At 41.8% G+C, this 21145-nt stretch overlaps 1 protein-coding gene across 1 annotated transcript in view; it reads left to right on the plus strand.

The window, feature by feature from the left end:
• Window positions 1–4345: 4345 nt before the first annotated feature.
• LOC121201410 (glutamate receptor ionotropic, NMDA 2C-like) overlaps window positions 4346–21145 on the plus strand; it is a 32430-nt gene continuing 15630 nt past the window's right edge. The window contains exons 1-7 of the mRNA XM_041067234.1: window positions 4346–4687; window positions 5359–5457; window positions 14443–14508; window positions 15141–15329; window positions 15735–16075; window positions 16573–16687; window positions 19518–19729. Of these exons, the coding sequence (XP_040923168.1) occupies window positions 4346–4687; window positions 5359–5457; window positions 14443–14508; window positions 15141–15329; window positions 15735–16075; window positions 16573–16687; window positions 19518–19729 (1364 nt within the window). The remainder of the gene's footprint in view (window positions 4688–5358; window positions 5458–14442; window positions 14509–15140; window positions 15330–15734; window positions 16076–16572; window positions 16688–19517; window positions 19730–21145) is intronic.

Below are 21145 nucleotides of genomic sequence, written 5' to 3' on the forward strand. Positions count from 1 at the left end.
TGGTTGGAAGCTGCATTACAGCCTGCGTTCCTACAGTAGCGTCGTAACATGCAGTAGCTTACAGCCATCAGAGCCGAGCCTGGTGAAGTAATTCTTCACTAGTATCATCATCAATCTTCCTGTATCAGTTAGAATACTACAACCAGGAAATCACTACTGCAGAATAAATTTTCACTCTGGGATTTCTTGGACTGAGCTCTAGTCTGCATAAATGAGGCTCTAGAGAATCCTGATGTTTCATGCAGCTGTCAGAGCACAATCCCTGCAGTATGTTGATGAGAGGAAGGCCGTCTTCTACATTAATACTGGCCCACTAATTCAAGCCATCTAATTAATGCAATCAAATCAGTTTTCAAAGGTGCTGTGAAAAAAACAAGGTTCAAGCCAGGCATGTTGATAATTCTCTAGTGATGATACTCATCCCATCAACTAGATCCTCTCTGCTCATTTCCTCTCCACCCCCTGGGGACTCAGTATAGGGACTTTATCATATCCCTGCTAAGTTAAATGACTGTATGTCCCAGGAGATACCGTATATGGTACTTTAACAGGACAGGCTTAAGCATTGGCTGAACATGTGGTCCAACATTTCCAACAGTTTTTTTTTTTCATACATCATGGTATTGTTTATTTTGTGCATGTGTGGTAAACAGAGTAGCAGTTTCACTTTGTACTGCATATGAGAACACAACTGTGAATCATTGTTAGTTTTTTTTTGAAAAATCCAGTTATTATGTTATGTCTTCTCTTTTTTATTAAAATGGTTAACAGACAAATGAGTATGGGTAAATACACCTTTCAATGTCGACGTTCAGTGAGTGGTTTTGGTTCATGAACACCTCAATCAAAGGCTGCTATAGTTTGGATGAGCAGAGAGGTGAATAGTTCAATGCAGAAATAATTTTGTAGTTTTTAGGATGAAGGATGAAAATGTTGAGTATTACTTGAGAAAAAATAAATTGCATAGCCCTATTCCCTGGGAGTGAATAGGAAAGATGCACAGTCCTCTACTGTTATTTATTTATTTATTTTGTGCCTCACTCAGTCTTCTTCTTGTCCATTTCTCCCAAGTTCTAGCATGTCTTCCAAACTGTATGTGAAGTTTTCATTAATAGTACACAGTCATGTGTGCAGTCATGTCGAAGCTGGCGCAGGTACAGTCCAACCTGATTCCCAGTGAGACAGTTTATCCCGCATGGCAGAGCTGCTCTCCATCCCTTCTATAAAAATAGAAAACCTGTGCATGCACCACCACGCTCACTCTCACTGTCTGCACATGTGATTATCATTTTGATGAATAAGTGCACAAACTAACAGGATTTATGCTGTGATTATGTAATTTTTGATAATCTGGCGTCTGAGGTTTTCATATTTTTCTCTTTCTGGCTGCCCATCATTTGTTTGAAACATATGTCCTTTTTAATTTATTCAGTTTTTAAGACTCATTTAAAAAAGATAAGAAGCTAGCCGTCTGATTGTTGTTGGTGTTTGGGTTGATTCTGGTCGGTCCCTCGTGTTGACATCTTTTCCATGGCGTAATCACACCCTGCTGTATCGCTGCTAATCTGGAGCAGACACACTCACTCCTTCGACTTCCTCGCTACAACCCCCCACACACACACACACACACACACACACACACACACACACACACACACACACACACACACACACACACACACACACACACACACACATACACTGCTAATCTGAGCCCCCCATTATGCTGCCTTTTTCCAGAGATTACACTGTTAAATGAACATTTGACCTGGTCTCGAGTCATGTGATCAACCCAGTCAGCATTTGTCCCTTTTTTCTCTTGCTGTCTCTGTCTTTTGCAATTGTCCTCCTGTTCTACTTATGCTGACCACATTTTGAGTAAAAGTTTTCCCACACTTTTCCCACATGCCTGCTCAGATAAAAACTATATTCTGTAATTGATCTAAACCACATCTTTTACATCAATAATGCGTAGCATGAACACATCCTCGTCCTATTTTCATAAGTGGCAAACAGCAGATTACAAAAGAACGTGATGATTTCAGTAAAGAGCAGTAAAGAGCACATATTTACTACTGCATAAACCCCTGAGTAAAGAGGAAACCCAGATGCTGAGTTTTGATATTTACCATTATCCAGGAATCTCCACATAATTTTCACTTTTAAATTGTCATCCTCCGCATACCAGACAGTCTGTGTAATTTCTCTGTGTATTTACAACTTTGTTATAAATACATCTCAGAGTATGAATATATTGTGATCCACAGACTTTAATTATGTTAAGCAAGAACATCTCTGAACCTTCATGATATCAAGTTGTCTCTGTCTACAATATTAATGCAACAGTGTGAATCCCTGGTTGTAAAATTAGCTCTGTACACGGCCGAGGTTGATAAATAAAAGAGTGGGTTGAGTGTTAGAAATACGATCTGGTTTTTCTACACTTGCTGTGCATAAGGTTGATATCTACCATACAATTTTTTTGTCTTTTATTCTACAGATTATTTAAAACACAGTCAGAAGAAGTTTGTACCATCGCTGCCATTTAGAATCAGTTTTAGATTTTTGCTGTGTGGGGGCATTGTTTGTTTTTAATCTTCACTTAACACGAGTGGGTGGATGGTTAACAGCTTCTCTGTGCTCCCATCAAAATATAGTTATTCACTGGTGACAAATAAAGTGATCTCAATGAGTCAAAACAAGGAATCCCAGGACTGACAAGTGAAAAGAACTGTAATATCTTTATATCAGTCCTGTTTCAGATTTTGCGATGTACTTTTATGGGTTTACTCTCCAATAAACTCCCTTCTATATGGACTTGATAATAGAGCTAAAAGCCAAATGTTCAAAATGTTACTACATGCAGATGACGCTGCTTCATACATTTCTAATAGGTCATTCTGTTTCCCAAAAAGAAAATGTGCAACATCATTGACCTTTTGCAGACCCAAAAATCTTAAAACATCAAAATGTCTTTGAATAGCGGAACCAAGCAACATCCAGACATCTCAAACAAAACACACTAATCTATAAAGTAATCCTCAAAAAAGTCTGGTCCATGTCCATCATTCCAGCTTTGACCCTGTATTGACTAATGGCTTTATCTAATAACAGGGATGGATTGTCTTTCAAAGGTTCAAACTGTATATTTATTGCTATGGGCACCTAAAGCCCCAGAGCTTAAAACCTTATTAAGGTGAATGATTGATATGCCAGGAGAATGAACAGTGAGCAGAGGGACACATTAAACCCATTGTTGCTTTGAAAGGAGCTCTGAATCAAAGATAGGAGGTGCTGTTAATTATCAGGGTGTCTCTGATGGCCACAGATGAGACCGACACGCTATATAAAACCCACAATTAAACATGTGTGTGTATGTGGACATCTCTGTTTACTATAAGAAAGCCCACCTGTATTTATCAAAGGTTCAAAAGGTATTGATTCAATAAGGAAAGGTCTTCAAACAGCAAGTGTGTGATTGAAGTGGCTGCAGCAGATGCAAATGTTGAAGGTATTACTGCTGTGAATTGTACGGTGAATGCACACCAAAAATTAGGTGTTGATTATAGCACTGACACCTTTTAGAAGAGGGAATTTCAGCACTAAGCTCCAGAACATTTTTTGGATCGCTAATGTTTCACCCGTGTTTACATAAATAGTAAAAGTTCCAGTGAAATAACAGTTAAAACATTTTTAGCCAGCCAAAACTGTTTGATCCAGCCATTCGTTGGTTTATGAGGATTTTATGTGCAGTACAGAATTCAATGTACAGATTTCAACAGCAGTTAGTGTTGTAGCTGTTTCGCTTCTTGTATTTCTATGGATGAGCCAATCACATCCCACGATGTGCAGAGAGGACTGCTGAATTAATGTAGTGTAATGTAATCCCAGTGATGAGGGTCGAAGACCTGTGTGACAGTTTCGGTATCCTGCTTGCACTGTGTGTGTGTGTGTGTGTCTCTGTGTGTGTGTGTGTGTGCTGAATCAGAGAAGTGTAGAGATGGCGAGGTGATTACAGTCATGACACTGGGGATTGGATTATGGAGGATTACATGCACGCACACTTGCACACACACACTGGCACACACACATACACACGGTTTTCCTCATGACACAGGAGTCTAAATGCTGGGCTAATACTGTCATACAAAAGGGTCAGAGAGAGCGACAGACCAGGAGAGAGAAATAAGGGATGGATATGTACTGATGGATTATGAGGCATTATGTCAAAAACATCATATAAGTAAAGCAGCTTGTATCTTTGACTGTTGCTCTCTTTCCTTTCATTCTCCCTCCCTCTCTTGCCCTCTTTCTACCTCTCCTTTCCAGGCAGTAGGCTGGCAACATGGTCATTCTCAGGGGACAACCTCCTCCTTCTCCCTGGCCTCCACTCTTCCTCCTCCTCCTCATCTCCTCCCCGCTCCCCCTGCAGGCCCGGCCACTCCTTCTCCACCCGTCCATCAACGTGGCGGTGGTGTTCAGTGGCTCCAGCTACCAGAATGAGGTCAGGGGTCGCCTCAGTGGGGAAAACTTTGTCGACCTGCCCGTGGTGGTCAGCCCCGTGACCGTGCTGGTCAACGACACCAACCCCCGCGACCTGCTGACACGACTCTGCGATACCATGGCAACAGAGAGGCTGCACGGCGTGGTGTTTGAGGACGATGTGGGCTCGGGTGCTGATGTTCAGGTAAAAAAGATTTGCACATTTTTGGGTTTTTTTGATAAAACATCCTCTCCAGAGTCACAGTGTTCAGTCACCCACATGTGTGTTTCCTAAAGCTGCACAAAGCAACAATTTTTCACAGAAAAGCACCTGTCCTGTCAGCTTAAACCACAAAATGAAGCTGCAAAAAACAAGAACTAATTGAGATGCCAGGCATGTACTATTTTTGCTCAAATTAAATCATGGAGTTGGTTTTATTTCTGATTGTGAAGGGAGAAGAAGTGACATCAGATCATGAAAACAAAATGTAAATAGTCGCTTAAACAGAAGTGCTACTTCTTTGTACCCATAGTAAAAGTTACATACATACGCTAAATGTGTGCAATTCTTGAAATGCTCTTTAAGCACGTCACTGATGTTTTTTTTTTAGTAGCCAACACAACAGACTGATTTGTTACAGTAAAATGAGAAATGCAATTTGTAGCCAACCCTGGCTCATTTTAGCCTCTGACACGAAATTTAAGGAGGAATGTGAGGAAGTTGTGATGATGCATTACATTGTTGTGGTTATTTTGCTTTGAAATCAGAGAAGTCAATCAAAGTTCACTCCAGCTGTTTGCGATGGAGGTACTTTCACAGTTTGTCTAATGAACTTTCTTTATGCAAACACTGAATCTGTCTGTTTCTGTCTTCAGGTGGCAGAAGTGGCACAGATCCTGGACTTCCTCTCTACTCAGACAACACTGCCAATCGTGGGTATCAGTGGTGGCTCTGCAGTTGTCATACCATACAAGGTAATGTCATGAACCAGTAATGAACCAGTTGTTTCAGCGCTGGCCTATCACCTACCTTGTACATGCACTGGGGATAGAGTAGTCTGTTTTCTTGCTATGCCACAGAGGTGTTGATATAACATTAGTCACATATGATGAGCAATTAGAGAGGCAAAAAAAAAGAGAAAGACTGTAGGAACAAAACGAACAACAGCCTGTAATGTAAACCCTGTCAGCAGTAGCACTGGCTCCTCACAGCCTCCTGTCTTCGTCAGAACTCTTCCACCTCGGCATCATTCAGCTTAAAACAACTTAAGTAGGTCAGAGCGGTGAAACCTACTTTGGCAAGCGACTCCCTGCATGCAAATATTTGGATATGAGCAATTCAGATGGGTGAATTATCAGCAACAGCTGCGGTTACATTCACACGTTTTTTTCATTCTGATTAAAATCATTCGGACTGAAGCTTTCGGGGCATCTGCTTACATGGGATTTGTATTTGCAATCGGAATATTAGGCTCCATGTAAACTTATAATGGCTGCAGCCATCCCTGCTCATCCCTGGCAGGGAGAAGTCTGAGTTGGGGAAAGGGAAACTTTGCGAGGGGAGACAAGTGCTATGGGCGATCTGTGCCTCAATCAGTCATCGCTGCGCACTTGAAGAGCAGCAGGTTTTTCCTGCTATGATTTAGCATGTATCTCACTGATGAATGGAGATGGAGAGCAGTGAGCTGTGCAGTTAGATGGTAAAGAAGAGATTAATGACACCAGACAGATTCTTAATCTACGCTTTTCTCTACTTTTGACTAGCAAAATGGCTCCATCCCTTTCTTCCTCTCACTCTCCGTGTTTTCCCCTCGTCTTCCCTTCCTTCCTTTTACTGCTTAACTGCTATCATCAACACCTTGTATTTATAGAAGCAACTCTCACACATAGAAACACACATGCAAATGAATACCCTCACATATGAGAGAGCACACACACACACACACACACATACACACACACACACACACAGCCAAATGGGTGAATTCCTAGACCTTACACCACATCCAAACTGATCTGAAAAGTGTGGCACTGTGGCTGCAAGTGGTGGCTTTCACCCCATTTTGTAAACCATAGCGTGTTGTGTTTATCAATTTCCTGTTAATCAAAAGGTATCTGCACACGTCACATTATAGATGGGTATTAAACAGGAGGAGTTGTAGCTGAAGGAGGGTGATTGATTTGCTGTATTTTGATGGTAGAGCGGGAAACGCAGAGTGAGTAAGAGGCAAAGAGATGAGAAAGATGCTTCGATGAAGCTTGGCTGACAGCTGCCTGAAGGCAGTGTTTTACTGTCTCACTGATAACTCTCCCTTCCCTTTTTCACAAGTGAAATAGTCATTCTTGTTTGCCTGCTTTTTCCTGTTCCTTTCTTTTACCTCCCACCTTGTGTCATTTCTCCCTCCTTTGCATACTTCGTTTTGGCCCTTCAAACCCTCCAGTTTTTTTTTTTTAACCATCTTTCCCTCTGTCAGCTTTACTCCTTAATACATTTAAATCCAGTTTTTTGTCTCTGTTGTGTGCTGGTCCATTAAGCGAGAGGGCTATGCTCCTCTCTGCTCTCTTGGAGCTCCAGGACCCTGCTAAACTCTTAATTAGACCCTTCAGGAGGCTGAAGCCCCCCAGTGCTTTTATCATTCATCCTCAAATCCAAACCACCATCACTCTTCTGCTCCTTCCATTATTATTATTATTTATTTATTTTTGCTGATTTCCTTGTGTAACCTCCCTCTTTCCCCTGTAGTTCACTTTAAATTGGCATTTAAATTGGAGTTCATATTTACCCCAGATGTGATTCCGCTAATCTTCTCAGGCAGTTCTCCTTCAGTGCAAAGCATCTATGAGCCTCCAAAATATTTGGAACAAAGTTTGTCAGTTATCAACGATCTCTAGTTTGTAATTTGCGAAGCCGATCACGGCTGGCTCAGTCTGGATTATTTAACCTCTCTGCTTGACGGCGGCAAAAGACAAACGCACAGATGGGACGTTATCTGTTGTACCGAGCGACCGTTTGTCTGACAAGCCCAAAATGTTGAGTGACAGTTCTCTATATAGCACAAAGAGTAAAGCACTCTCCTCTGAGGTGTGCCTGTCGAAGGCCTCATTCAGTCCTCCTCCTCACATCCCCTCTCAGTCTCTTTCTCTCTCTTATACACTCCTTTGTTGTCAGCGAGCTGGAAAAAAAAGCTTGTCAGAGGTGTCTGGCACAATGGGGCAGGTGGATTGGACGGAGGAAGACATATGTGTGAGTGCATGATTCTCTTAGGGGATAAAAGAGCTAAATAGTGCTTGATTATCAATAGCCTGATGATGATGAATATCTTTGATGGCGGGTTTAAAAAGAAGCAGCAGCCGCCTGGGCCGCCTATTTATGGTTCCTGTCTCAGTGATCTCTCTATGGCACACAACAAGGAAGGAGGGAATGAGACAAAGATGAAAAGACTGAAGGGAGGAGAGGAAGTGTGTCTTTTGTCAGACAGCACATACATCAAGCAAAAGCAAAGAGGAGGAAATGAGAAAGCGTGAGGAATGGCAGAGAAAAGGCACAGACTGTTAAGATTGTTCAATAGGGCCTGTGAGGGAAAGAGAAAAAAATATCACAGCATATGTCTGAGGAGTTTGAAATCAGAGGTTGAGTGTGTTTTCTCTTTGTGTATGTGTGTGTGTGGTTGTGTGTGTTCTTGCCTGGCCGATTGTGAGTCATTGCAGTGTGCCGGGTGATCATTAGAGGGTGCTGCATCCAGATGTCGAGTCAGGGGAGTAGTAGAGCAGGAGACAACATGGGGGAGAGGGAGAGGGGGATGAAGAAGAGAGGAGGGAAGACAGTGTGTGAGTGCATGAGTGTGTGTTTGTGTGTACTTGTATGGCTATACAATGTGAGGACTGGTTTGAATTTGAAACCATTGAAGTGAGGACGTTTTGCTTGGTCCTCGCTTTCTGAAACACCTTAAAATAGCTGTTTGAGGGTTAAAACTTGGTTTTAGGATTCAGGTTAGAATAGGGTTCAGGGTTAGGCATTCAGTTTTGATGGTTTAGGTTAGGCTAACGGGCGAGGGAATGCATTATGGCAAGGAGTGTCCTCACAAAGATAGATCTACAAACGTGTGTGTGTGTATGTGTGTGGATATGTGGACATCCAAACATTACACCCATATGTGGTTGTTGAATATCTCATTCCTAAACCGTGGGCATCGATCTGCTGCTATATCAGCCTCCACTCTTCTGGGAAGTCATTCTACCAGATATATATATATATCATAACCTGCCTGCTGGGAATTTCTCCCATTCAGCCACAAGGGCATTAGTGAAGTCAGGCACTGATGCTGAGTGATAAGGCCTGGCTCCATGTTCCAGTTCATCCTGAAGGTGCGGGACGGGGTTGAGATCAGGACTTTCTGCAGGTCAGAAAGTTTTTAAACACCAAACTGGACAAACCTTTTCTTTATGAACCTCTTTTATTGACACTAGAAAATGACTTCCCTTAACTATTGCCATATTTTACTTGGAAGGACAGTCTGTGTCATTTAAAAAGTTAGTAGCTGATGGAATAAAAAAACCTCATAAACTTATTCTCTGGAGGTAAAACTTCCAGCCAGATGAAAGCACTGCAGAAAGGCTGATACAAGTGGCGAAGATCATTCAAATTGGCTCCAGTGACTTTATGCTGTGCAGAAAATTCACCTACCTCCTTCACCTATACAGTAAAAAAAAATCAAAACAAACTGAATTATCTCAAAAATTCCCTGTCTCCTAGCTTCAAATACTTTAAAAAAAGTATTTTTGGAGATAAATAATTCTCACTAGGCATATAAAAGAGCATAATTGCTTTTGTGAAAGTACTAGTGTTTACTTTTTACTTGTTAAACAATGAGGGTGTAGTGAAACATTTTTGATTTGGCTGCTGAGAGACTTTTTGGGAGAGAACAGATTAATTAACCACAGATGACAACTCTTATGCGTTATTGTGAAGCATTATTAAATCTCCCTGTTTTCAACGAAATACATGGCGACTGTTTAATCACTCACAAACCAGTGTTCGTTACACTTCCAGTCATCAGATAATGAGTGATTGTGGTCCTAGACGATGATAAAGTCCGGAATAAACAAAGCTGACAGCTTTTACGTGTTTCCCAGTAAACAGGAACAAAAGTGTCTTTTAAGTGAGAACATGATGGATTTTTGAGGCAAAGAAACTGTTGAGCTTGAGTGTATAAGATCATTTATTACAATTTGAAGCTGTCAGTGGAGGATTATATTTCAGGAGCTACAGTCTCAGTCCAGGCTGCCGTCTAAGGTCACACTCTGGTTGTGATATTGGACCGGAGTGATGTAGTGAGCCAAATGTCTCTCATTGGATCACTGTGCAAGTTTCTTTTTTTGGGTTTTGTTTCTGTGGTCAGACTGACCCGCTTTCTCCGTTTGTCCTTCTGTACGTCTGTCTCTTCTCTCCACCCCCTCACTTCTGGCTCTCTCTTGGCCTCGTGGTCCAGAAACCAGAAACTCCATAAACAGGTCATGAGAAGCCCAGAGCCGCCACGCAGTATTCCCACTGGAAGCTGGTTTTCATCGCTGGGAATGAAACGACGTTAATGGCCAGACAGCTTCCAAGCTTCACAGCATGCCCCAGTACTTTCAATAAGGAAGTCAATCAAACTACTAATGCTGTGGCATTAAATGTAGACTCAGAACCGAAGAAGTCATTTTTCTGTGGCAGTGGTTGATTATATGTCCAAGGGGGCTGGAAAGACAGGAAGGTTTCTCTCCATGGTTGAAAATCCATCAGCGCAGAGCGTCTGCTAACATAATGAGGACACGATCGCCGTGGTGGAGCTTAATTATCTATTGAAACAAACTGTGTTAACATATGACAAATGCGTTTTCCCACCCGACAACAGGGATTGTTTCTATTTAAAGGGTCAGTTCACCCAAACATGTCTTTCTGCTTCTCATCAGAGGTAGCAAGCCATGGAGATAATTTTGGTTTAATGTGCTAAGGTTTTGAGGTGTGTGTCTGACTTTTCTGCATCATTACAACAGAGGTGTAAGGAGATTTGTTTGTGATGCTCAAAGCATCAAAACTGCCTCCTCTTTCTCTTTTCTGTACCACATTCACATTTCAGTTAGGGACGCTGCTACCACTGAGGACACCAAGGTCATGTCCTCAGTAATGCGTCTGGGAATTTGGTGGGTCGAATGACATACGCACATACAGAGTTACACACATTGGATTTTTAAAGCTGATTCTAATATGAACTATCTTCACATCTGATTATTTTCTGGAACATACCCTGATGACCTCTAGCGCCACCATGAGGTTCACATTTGTGGTTTTCAGTGTAATTACACAACAACAATTGGATGGATTAACATGGAAATTGCTACTCATGACTGTTGAAAACTGCACTGTGACGATCTGCTTAGTTTGTGACTAAATACTTGCTAAATTAATGTAGCTGGTCAAAGTGAAGCTTAGTTTAAGAACTTCATAAACTGCTGGGTAGTTGTTTGTATGCAAAACAACCTCCCAGTGGTAGTAGCAGCAAAGTAACTGTAGCCACATGCAAGTAAAACATTTACCACTAATATTTAGTGGAACAGAAGTATGGATATTATGAAATGCACATTCAAATGATACTAAAGCTAATACTTGAGTAAATTTACTTTCCATCACTGGAGATATGAGCTTGCAGACATTCAGGAAATTTAAGAATGACACGTACATGTTAGATCTATAGAGTCCATATGTGTGCGAGCATCTGTGTCTGTGACCTGCTTCCTGTTTGACCGACACCAGTCTTTCCACCGAGGGGAGGTACAGAGCAGAGTTTTCCCCCGTGGGAAGAGAGGAGTGTGTGAGCAGCCACCATGTCCACCATCTTCCTGTCACATTACCATACGCTCCTGCAGCAGGACTGCTAATTACGTCTGTGTGTGACAGCCGCACTGCCAAGGTGGTGAGAACAAGACGGCTGGGAAGTGGAGGAGGAGGGGGTGGTTTGGGTGAGCTCCATCTTTTCATGTGTGTGTGAGTGTTTGAAAGTTAGACATGGAAAAAAGGTAATTTTATCGTAATTCTCGCTTGATTTCACTGTGAAGGAGAAAGTCGTTGACTTTCAACACATTTGCCTCTGACTTTGTTTGATTTTTCACAATTTAAGACGCTGCTAATTGGAAAGTGATGAAACGGTGATTGGAGGGGGGTTTGGGGTGGAGTGGGTGGGTGTGGGGGGGGGGTGGTTCCCACATTATTTGTTCGTTTAATAGCTCAGACACATCTAATTGGATCTTAATGACACTTCTTCAAAAGATGCACCTCACCACTCCTCCTTCACATCAGCTGAAGTGGGACACTATCGTTAACCAGGACTTCCAATCCAAAGACATTTTTTATTTATTCAGTGACAGCCTGACATGGTTGTGTACCGCTATTTATATAGCTATTCTGGTGCACAGCCCAGTCAGTGGTCTGGTGGAGTTTCAGCCTCCGGAGGTGAGTTTCAAACAAGCTCAGACAGAGATAAAACTGGTAAAATTGAGCGAAGGAGAGTCTAGCTGTGATATTCCTGTGGTATTCCTCAGGCTGCACAGCTCTCTGGGGCTTTGCGGAGGCTCTGAGCTGTGGGAGAGGGAAGAGCAACAGGAAGAAGAGATGACAGTCAGTCACCTCCGAGACGAGAGCAGGCTGAGGAGATCTGAGACCTGGTCCCAAATGGCACTTGACAGTTTAACACTATCTGCTCTCTCCCTCCTGCTTCACTCACTCTCTCATGCATGAATTCTCCGTCTGCATACATACATGTATGTATGTGTCGCTGTGTTTTGACATTTGTACAGTTTATGGATGAAGGAGACCATATTACCCTGATCTACACCTTCTTGCACCAGCTCCGTGTCTGTTATTGAATCAAATTTAGTGTATTACAACTTGAGTTAAACCCCTGCACACTCTTGCACCTGCTTACATCACAGGTCTGCTTATGCCTTACAGCACCCTTAGGCCCCTCAGATCTCCCATCCAAACCCCATTATTACACAGTCCCATCAAAAAAAAAAAAAAAAAGGCAGGGACATGGTGTCCAGATTGTGGAACAGTCTCAGCTGAATCTGTTGACACAGTTTTAAAGTTTTGCTGTTAGTTTACACCTAAAAGCAGCGGTGTATGTGCCTGTTTGTACATATGTGTGTATTGTGGACTAAACTGGACTAGATTTGCTTGAAAATTTTTAATGGTGCTAGCGTGCTAGCTCTGTGTATGGTAGAGTCAGTCAGTCAGTCCACCACTTTGGTCCAAACTGGAATATCTCAACAGCTATTGGTTGGAGCAGCACAAAATATTGTCCAGACGTTCATAGTGCTGCCACGAGATTGATGTGTGCAGTTTTGTGTGAAATGCCTCGACAGTTGCTGGATAGATTGCCATGAAGTTTGGTACAGACATTCATGGCCCTCAGAGAACGAAGCCCAATAACTCTGGTGATTCCAGGACTTTTCCTCTACCATCAGCAACCGGTCAAAGTAAAACATGTCAGCATCTGTGGGATGGATTAGTGCCACCGTGAGGTTGGACATGTCTCAACAATTGTTGTAACAATTGCTGTGGAATTTGGCACAAAAATTCAGGTCACGGCGAGGATGAACTGTAATCACTTGGGTGATTTCTCAGTTTTTCATCTAGTGCCATCAACATAGCACTTCAGCACAGGTTTGAGTTCCTAATCTTGAACTTTGTCATTTGACTAAAACATTTCAGGTTTGAAAAATATGTGACAACTGCTCTGACAGTCTCCCAGTTAAGGTTAAAGGTTACGGTTCACTTAGAAAATTCTTTTTATTCTCCCCCTGTTGACAGTCTGTCAGTCCCTCCCTCACGTTACTCTCCTTCTCATCCCTATAGCCTACTTCATCTGAATGCCATTTGAAGGACATTGGTTCAGTGAGCTCTAATAACCTTCCATCTTATCTGTCAGCACACACAAATACACAGTGAGTGGGTATGCAAATATATGCGTAGACACATACAACACCGGACCACCCCTTCTTGACAGAAAGGGAGCAGCAGAACTGAGTGTTTGCAGTTCAAAGACACTTGTACGGGCTTGAGGCTGAACATGGACAATTAAAATCTCTGTCCTTAAATGTAAGCATCTCTTATGGTTCAAGTGTGCATTTGACAGTTGTTTTCATCACTCCCAGTCAGACCAGTGCTTTATTGTTTGTACGTTGGTGGTTGTATATACACATATAAACTTTCCAATGATGCTTTTTAGGCCAGTTTAAGCCATTATCCAAGCAAAATTCACGTAAAATTTCTTTTTGCCCCATTTGTCACTTCTTATCAACTTAATTGGCTTTGCAAGGCCGTTCCACTGTGTTGCCTACATGACTTTTAAAAGTGATGGTTTTACAAGTGATAGTATGCTCGTTGAACAAGAGGACAAATTATTAAAATGCACTGTCGTGGTAGTGGCAAAGCATCATCCAAATTAAAATATTCCTCAGCAGTAACAATGTTAAAAGTGCAGCTGAAATGAGGAGCAGCAGACAAGTTAATTTGAAAGCCTTTCGTCGGCTTGCTTCTGTTGTGACAGAAAGTTCAACGCAGTCCTCCGATCTTCTTTTGCTGATTTACTTAAGATGTTTTACCTGAGCAGAGTTCTTTTTTTTTTCCAGAGGTGAAGAATATTTTCTGCCCTGAGGGCCCGTTCAAGACTAACAATGTATTTTCAGAAGTGCATATCTGACAGTTCTGAAATGAAATAAGTAAAATGTTTTTCCTACGTTTTTGACAGAAGAAAAAAAAAACTGCCCCGCAATGACAAGACACCATTTCAATCCCCTTTGACAGCAAACATCCACCCCGCTGAAAAGTCTTGATGCAGTTGCATCACCCATATTTCATTTCACAAAAGATTTTTCCCACCTACAGTCAATCCTTAAATGAGATTCTCTTACTCTCTACAGGCAGAGGGATCCTCCTTCCTGCAGATGGGAGCGTCTCTGGAGCAGCAGATTGTCTGCATGTTCAAGGTACACAAATGTAATTCAATGCTAACTGACAATCAAACCTCATTTATACAGTATCTGCACAAAAATCCGGGTTGGCCTATCAAAAGGTGAGAGGGTTAAGGCCATGGTGGGAAACCCTCGCGATCAGTGGGTGGAATCCCTGATCTGATGCTCTGGACCAATTTCCACAAATAAATACAATCTGTATTTAGGATGGATTGTACAAATTCTCATGAGATTAGAGGGATTGATGTCAGCGGATGTTTTGGGAGTCAACAGGATAATCTCAGTTAAGTCTGTGATACCCCAACATTACCTCATCATCTACTGGGAGAATTTCCACAACTGAGAAAAATCCATTGTGAAAATAGCAAATATTTGTGATGAAATGCATTTAAAAAAAAAATCAGTTAGGATTTTAAAAGTTTTCTAGTTTGTAACTTTGATCACAGTCCTGATTTGGTCAACTCCAACCAACACTTACATCTTGTTTGCTTAATTTATAGAAAAACTGAGGTTTCATCATATGTGGGTTTATATGTCAATCTGTTGCTGGGTGTGAGGGTGGTATTGATCTTGTCATCATCAGTCCTTCATGCTGTTATTTGTGCAATGATTCTTAATAAATAAACCATATATATGGCCTGTTTCAGCTCATGGAGGAGTATGACTGGGGCGAGTTTGCGGTGATCACCAGCTTGCTGCCGGGATATGACACCTTTGTGGATATAGTTCAGTCCTACACAGACACCTCTTATTTCCTGTGGAATCTACAGGATATTCTGACTCTGGAAATGTCTGTTGGGGCTAGTGATGTGAGGACCAAGCGCATGCTGCAGCAGGTATGATGAGATATATACGACTCCTGGATTGGTCTCCTGGAACCAACATTATTGGCACATTATTTTGTGAAATGTGATTTAAAGTCTTGCCACTTTACATAATTTAATTTTGAAACAAGCAATGCATAACAAGCTAACGGTGGTGTTATCATTTGGTCCAGTTAGCTCTGCAACAGACTATAATTTCTGTGATGTGATCTTTTAATTTAGTGTTTTAATTGTGTTGCTGTAATTTAGTGAAGCTTAACTCTCCACTACGCTCACTATGTTATAACTATGCTAAGTTTGAAACTAAGGAACAGCTGGAGTTGCTGGCTTCTGATGACCTACAGCAGTGCTGCATGTTCAGGCTGTGTTTTCTCTCTGTGAATTACCACTGAGAGATTTTTTTTTTTCTGACTGCAGGTGGACTCTCAGGTCCTGCTGGCGTATTGCTCCCACGAGGAGGCACAGTACTTGTTCCGTCAGGCAGGTGAGGTGGGCCTGCTGGGTCCGGGCTACATCTGGATCCTCCCCAGCCTGGCCGTGGGCAACCCCGACAGCCCTCCACCTGCCAGCTTCCCTGTTGGTGTGATTGGTGTGATAACGGACCAGTGGAGGAAAAGCTTGCGGCAGAGGGTGAGGGAGGGTGTCGCCATCGTAGCCAAAGGGGCCGAGAGCTTCAAGAAGCAGTATGGTTTTATTCCTGAGGGACACGGTGACTGCAACAAACCTGCTAAAAACTCAGACAACAATACTCTGTTCAGGTGAGGCATACTTTTTTCAGCCTAAATGCAATTTAAATGAATTGTTAGACAGTTTCTGTTGGAGTGCTCATTACTGATGCAAAGACAGAAAAGTACAACTTTAGATCTCACAGTTTTCACGTGAACTCACCAGCACACAACATGTAGGGAAAGTTTTTTGCACGTGGTCTGAAATGCAAATTTACCTGGATTAATTATTCACAGCTCAGTCTGTCATGGATGTAAACCTTAACAGACAGCGAAATCAGTCGGCAGGAACACCCTGCCCTCCACCAATCAGCTGCCTCTATCATCCCCTAATGAGCTACTTCCAGTCTCCCACGTTAGATTAAGTCCTCCCAGGGGAGCTTTAGCTTTAATTAGGAGGTGATCATTGTGTGTGTTTATCTGTGGACATGAATATGCAAATTCTCCCTGTAGAATCAAAGTTCCTTGATTGGATACTATATGCTTTCACTGTATGTGCTTAAGAGTTGGTGTTTCTGTTTGTGTTGCAGACACATGCTGAATGTGACATGGGAAAGGAAAGATCTGTCGTTCAACAACCAAGGCTTCCTCTCAAACCCTTCCATGGTCATCATTGCTTTGGACCGAGAGAGACTCTGGGACAAGGTACTGGACACCAGAAGCTGAAGCACACAAAAACACACTGGCACGATTAGTATAGGAAAAACGAGACCTCAAATTCATCACAGTGGACAGGGCAAGACTGAAAACACTGACTGTAATAAGCTTCTAAAAAACATCCAGGAAATACATCTATGTTTGTCCTGTTATTTGCTCACATAACAGGGAAACAGAATCTGCAGACCTGCTGCAGACTGGGCTGGATGCAACAAGTTCATGCCTGTTGCACTGAGATGCCAAGGTGGTTTTTGGGAAAGGAGGAAATAAAAGGCTGGTTGAGGGAAAGTGGATTTAAAAATCATTAAAAAGCAAAACCTGATCGAGTGATCACAAAATAACTCCTCAAATAAAATAAACAGTAGGTGATGTTTGAAGGTACAAGTGTAGGAGTAATTTCAAATCAATAATGTTGTGTGTCTGTGTGTTTCCTGCTGAAGCCATATCCTCTTACTCTTGTTTCATCATCACCATGGCTTGCAATTTTGTTCAGTATTTTCACTCCCTTTTACACACACACACACACACACACACACACACACACACACACACTTATCAAAGCCTGAGGGTGTATTGAAAGAGTGCGACTACACAAAGAGACCTGAACGTAATCTCACAGCTACAGTTGAACTCATTTATTTCTGCCCTGGAAAGACCAACCTACTTTATCAATGTCACCTCCTGGCTGGTGTGTATGTATGCGTGTGTGTATGAACATGGACATATAATTGTGCTGAAGTGGGGTTTGCTGTGCATGTGTGTGTGTGTAGATGTTAAAGTTGCAACTCGTTTCCCTCAGGTGTGGTGTAGCTGCTGCTCACACACACTAATGACAACAAGACACCACTTGAAGCAAAGTTCCAAACGTACGTTTAAATTCTGTGAATCTTCTCTCCCCTTCAGTCTCATTACAACCAGAAACTGGAGGTGTGGGGTTTCAAAGAAGTGGGAGTTGCAGAGGGAGGGATGGTCAAATGAAGTGATGCTCCTGAGTTGAATCTCTTCATTCTGGAGACTAAAGCTCAGGATATCTCAAACTTCAGTTTACAAGGCTGAAAAAAAAAAAAAAAAAAAAAAGCTCAGACAAGCCCTGCTTTTCTGATTTCCAATCTGTGTACATTCCACATCTGAAAAGCATCATTACTTTGATTTCTAACATGAAGAACTTGGGAAATTCCTGCATTTTAACCCACTATCCAGTAAGAAAAAAAAGTTGTGGCACCTTCCCAACAGTGTGGCGAGTGTGAGAATGACAGCTTCTGCTTAAGATGCTCAATGAGAAGAAAAGACACATGAGAATCCCGTAAAAGACAGATTGAAATGATTGATCTTCACAACTGCCGTTCGCAGATGGCGCAGAGAAACAAATCACCATCTTACACATCACACTGTACCTTCGTGCAGATTTGTAAATCATCCATGTGTGACGAAGGAAGCGTGTTAGTATGAGCGAGCTGAAGAACAAATCAAGACTTCGTATGAAAAAGTGGTTTCATTAAAGCAGTGAGGGAGCAAGTTTCACATGCAGTAAGTCAGTGCTGGCTGAGCTGAGCATGGCTCATTAGGTTGGGCTGATATGACAAACAGTCCTGGTTCTCACGGAGAGGGTTTCACTGAGCTTAGTGCAGACTTCGATGGGATTATTCATTGTGTGATGTGACATTATGCTGCAATTCTGGTCCGAAGTGGCTCCGTCTGACATTAAAGAACTAAATCGGTTGCTTTTTTTTTTCAATAGTTACCTTGCTGCAGTATGTCATTGCCTGTCAGCATCTCTGTTTGTGGATTTATTTCAGTTTACTGTGTTTTTTATTGTAAAAGCAGCAAATATTTTAAACACACAGACAAACACACAGAATAAACAGCACTAATCACTTGAACAGTTCCCATTTATGAACAGTGACATTTCAATTTGTTTCTTCAGCTGAAAAAAATAAAATTAATAATTGAATAATCAGTCAACAAAACGAACACGGATTGAAGGCAACACATGCTGGGATGTATTATTAATGTGTTGGTTTGCTCATTGTATTAGTTTCTGGCTTTTTTTCCCCAAAAAAACATGTCATGTTCTAAGACTTTTAAGTCTCCTCAGTATGTTATGCTTAGACTAGGAATCAGGCCAGGACCCAAAAGCAATAACCTCAAAGACAGGCTAGGAGTAACTTAAAGTCTTTTAATGAACCAAGAACCACTGGAAGTGTCCAACCAAAAATCATCCACGCAAGAGAAAAATACTCAGAAACCAAACCAAACGAACATACAAAACGTTGAGGTGGGGAAAAAATGGGGAAAAAATGCAAAGCACAGGTACGGGAACGAAAACAAGGAAGACACAGACTAGGATACACACTCAGGCATGGAAACAGACTCGGGCATGGACACAGACAAACCGACAAGGACACAGGGAAATAACGAGACTTAAATACACAAGGCAATGGGCAACAGGTGAAACCTATTAGGGCGGGGCAGACAATCAAAAATGGAGGGAAACAAGACAAAGGCAGGAAGTAAAACAAGACAAGATACACAAGGGCCATGATTTCAAAATAAAACAGGAACAGTGAACAAAACATAACCAAAAGAGTTCAGAAAACAGCCTCCGTAGGGGCTAGTTATGACACAGTATGCATTAAAGCACATGCTAATTTTCTTTTGTAAAATTAAATATAAAATCATCGGTAAAAATTTCCCTAAATCTTGTGAAGTAGGGAAAAGCAAAAGAAGTGAATAGAAAAGAGGTTGACATGAAGTGAGATTCAAACTTAAATGTACACGATGCCAGTGAGCTCTTCGTCTTCCCACTCCCCCTCTCCAGGTGGGTACATACGCTCGTGGGATCCTCCAGGTTCGCTACCCTGTCTGGCCTCGGTATGGCAGCTTCCTTGAGCACGTGTCTGATGATCGTCACCTGACTGTGGCAACGCTGGAGGAGCACCCCTTTGTCATGGTCGAGAACGTGGACCCGGGCACTGGCACGTGTGTCCGCAACACGGTTCCCTGCAGGCGCCAGTCCAATCGCACAGAGAGGTACGCACAGCTACGCAAACGCATGTACGCCTTTACACGTATGCACAAATATGCAGATGTAAACATACATGTGCAATTGAGACATACAAACAGACACAGATGGGGTTGGGTACTGAACATAATACTTTTTTGTACCAGCTAAAATGTGTCAGTATAACCTTGTATAAGCTGGAAACGAATACTACTCACGGCTGATAAAACAATCTCAACTCCTGGTCCACCTGAAGAAACAGTTTGACATTTTGGGAAATAAGCTTATTCACTTTCTGGTGGAGAGTCAGAGAAGAGGACTGATAGGCCAACACTCTCACATCTGTCAGTTAAAAATAAGCCTGTCCAATTACCACCTGTAAAGTTCACTGATTAACATATTATTCCGTATCTTGTTTGTTTAATTTGTACAAAAAACAAAATGTAAAAACGATATGTTTCAAAGTAAAGTATCGCTTTGGTATCGGCACAGAAAATCAGGTATCGTATCGGCATTAGTGTGGAAATGCTTCAAATAATACCCATCCCACACACAGACAAATGCACCCTCCCTCTCTGTTCCTCTGCCCTAGTTTAGTTCTGACTAGACACTGCAAACCTCCACACTTCATTAAACACAGAGTAATTGTGTGTACTGAGTGTCTAAGCACTTTAAAAACACACCTCCAGTGTCAAACACAGATCCCAGCATGTCAGAAAACAGCCATTAAACAGCTATTACCTCCGACTACCTACAACTGGTGCTCGCCAGGAATACACAATGGCTTCATTATGTTCAAACAACCACCGACAACAGAAATACTAGTCTGCCGTAAATTTAATAGCAGATCTGACAAAGAATCAACTGCTTTGTCAGCTTAGCTTTGTTTTTTTCCCACCCTGACAAAACACATAATATATTTTACAGAGACTACTGGGAAACATGATCAGTATTTCTACACACAATATAATTCACACGTCAGCTTCACTTCACCAGCTCTCTCGGCTGTTTGTATGACTTGTTATGCTGGATACACCTGTTTGTTTTTACGTACACTTAGTTAATTGTGGTCTTCTATGTTTGTCATCACTGAATGAAAGAGTAGTTCTAGATTTAAAATCTTTTTTTAAATGGTTTTCTTTGGGATATGTGTGCATACTTTAACATTTTTGAGACACCTACTGAGATCAGACTATACTTCTGAGAGCTTTTATTTTGCATTTTCTGTGGACAATGACTTACTAAGACTGAGAAACTGAAAATTCATTACCTTGACCAACAGTCTGAATCGTGGACTTTAAGTTAGCAGCCTTAGAAGAACATATTCAATTAATGCAATGACCTCTCCAACTGTTTTCCGGTATGTGAATGTGCAGCCCACCAGAAGTGCTGCTTCCAAGAGTCTATTAATCACACATCTTGTTCTGCATACCAAGAAATGCAGG

This window comes from Toxotes jaculatrix, chromosome 21 (assembly GCF_017976425.1).
Source record: "Toxotes jaculatrix isolate fToxJac2 chromosome 21, fToxJac2.pri, whole genome shotgun sequence".
Classification (NCBI taxonomy): domain Eukaryota; kingdom Metazoa; phylum Chordata; class Actinopteri; family Toxotidae; genus Toxotes; species Toxotes jaculatrix.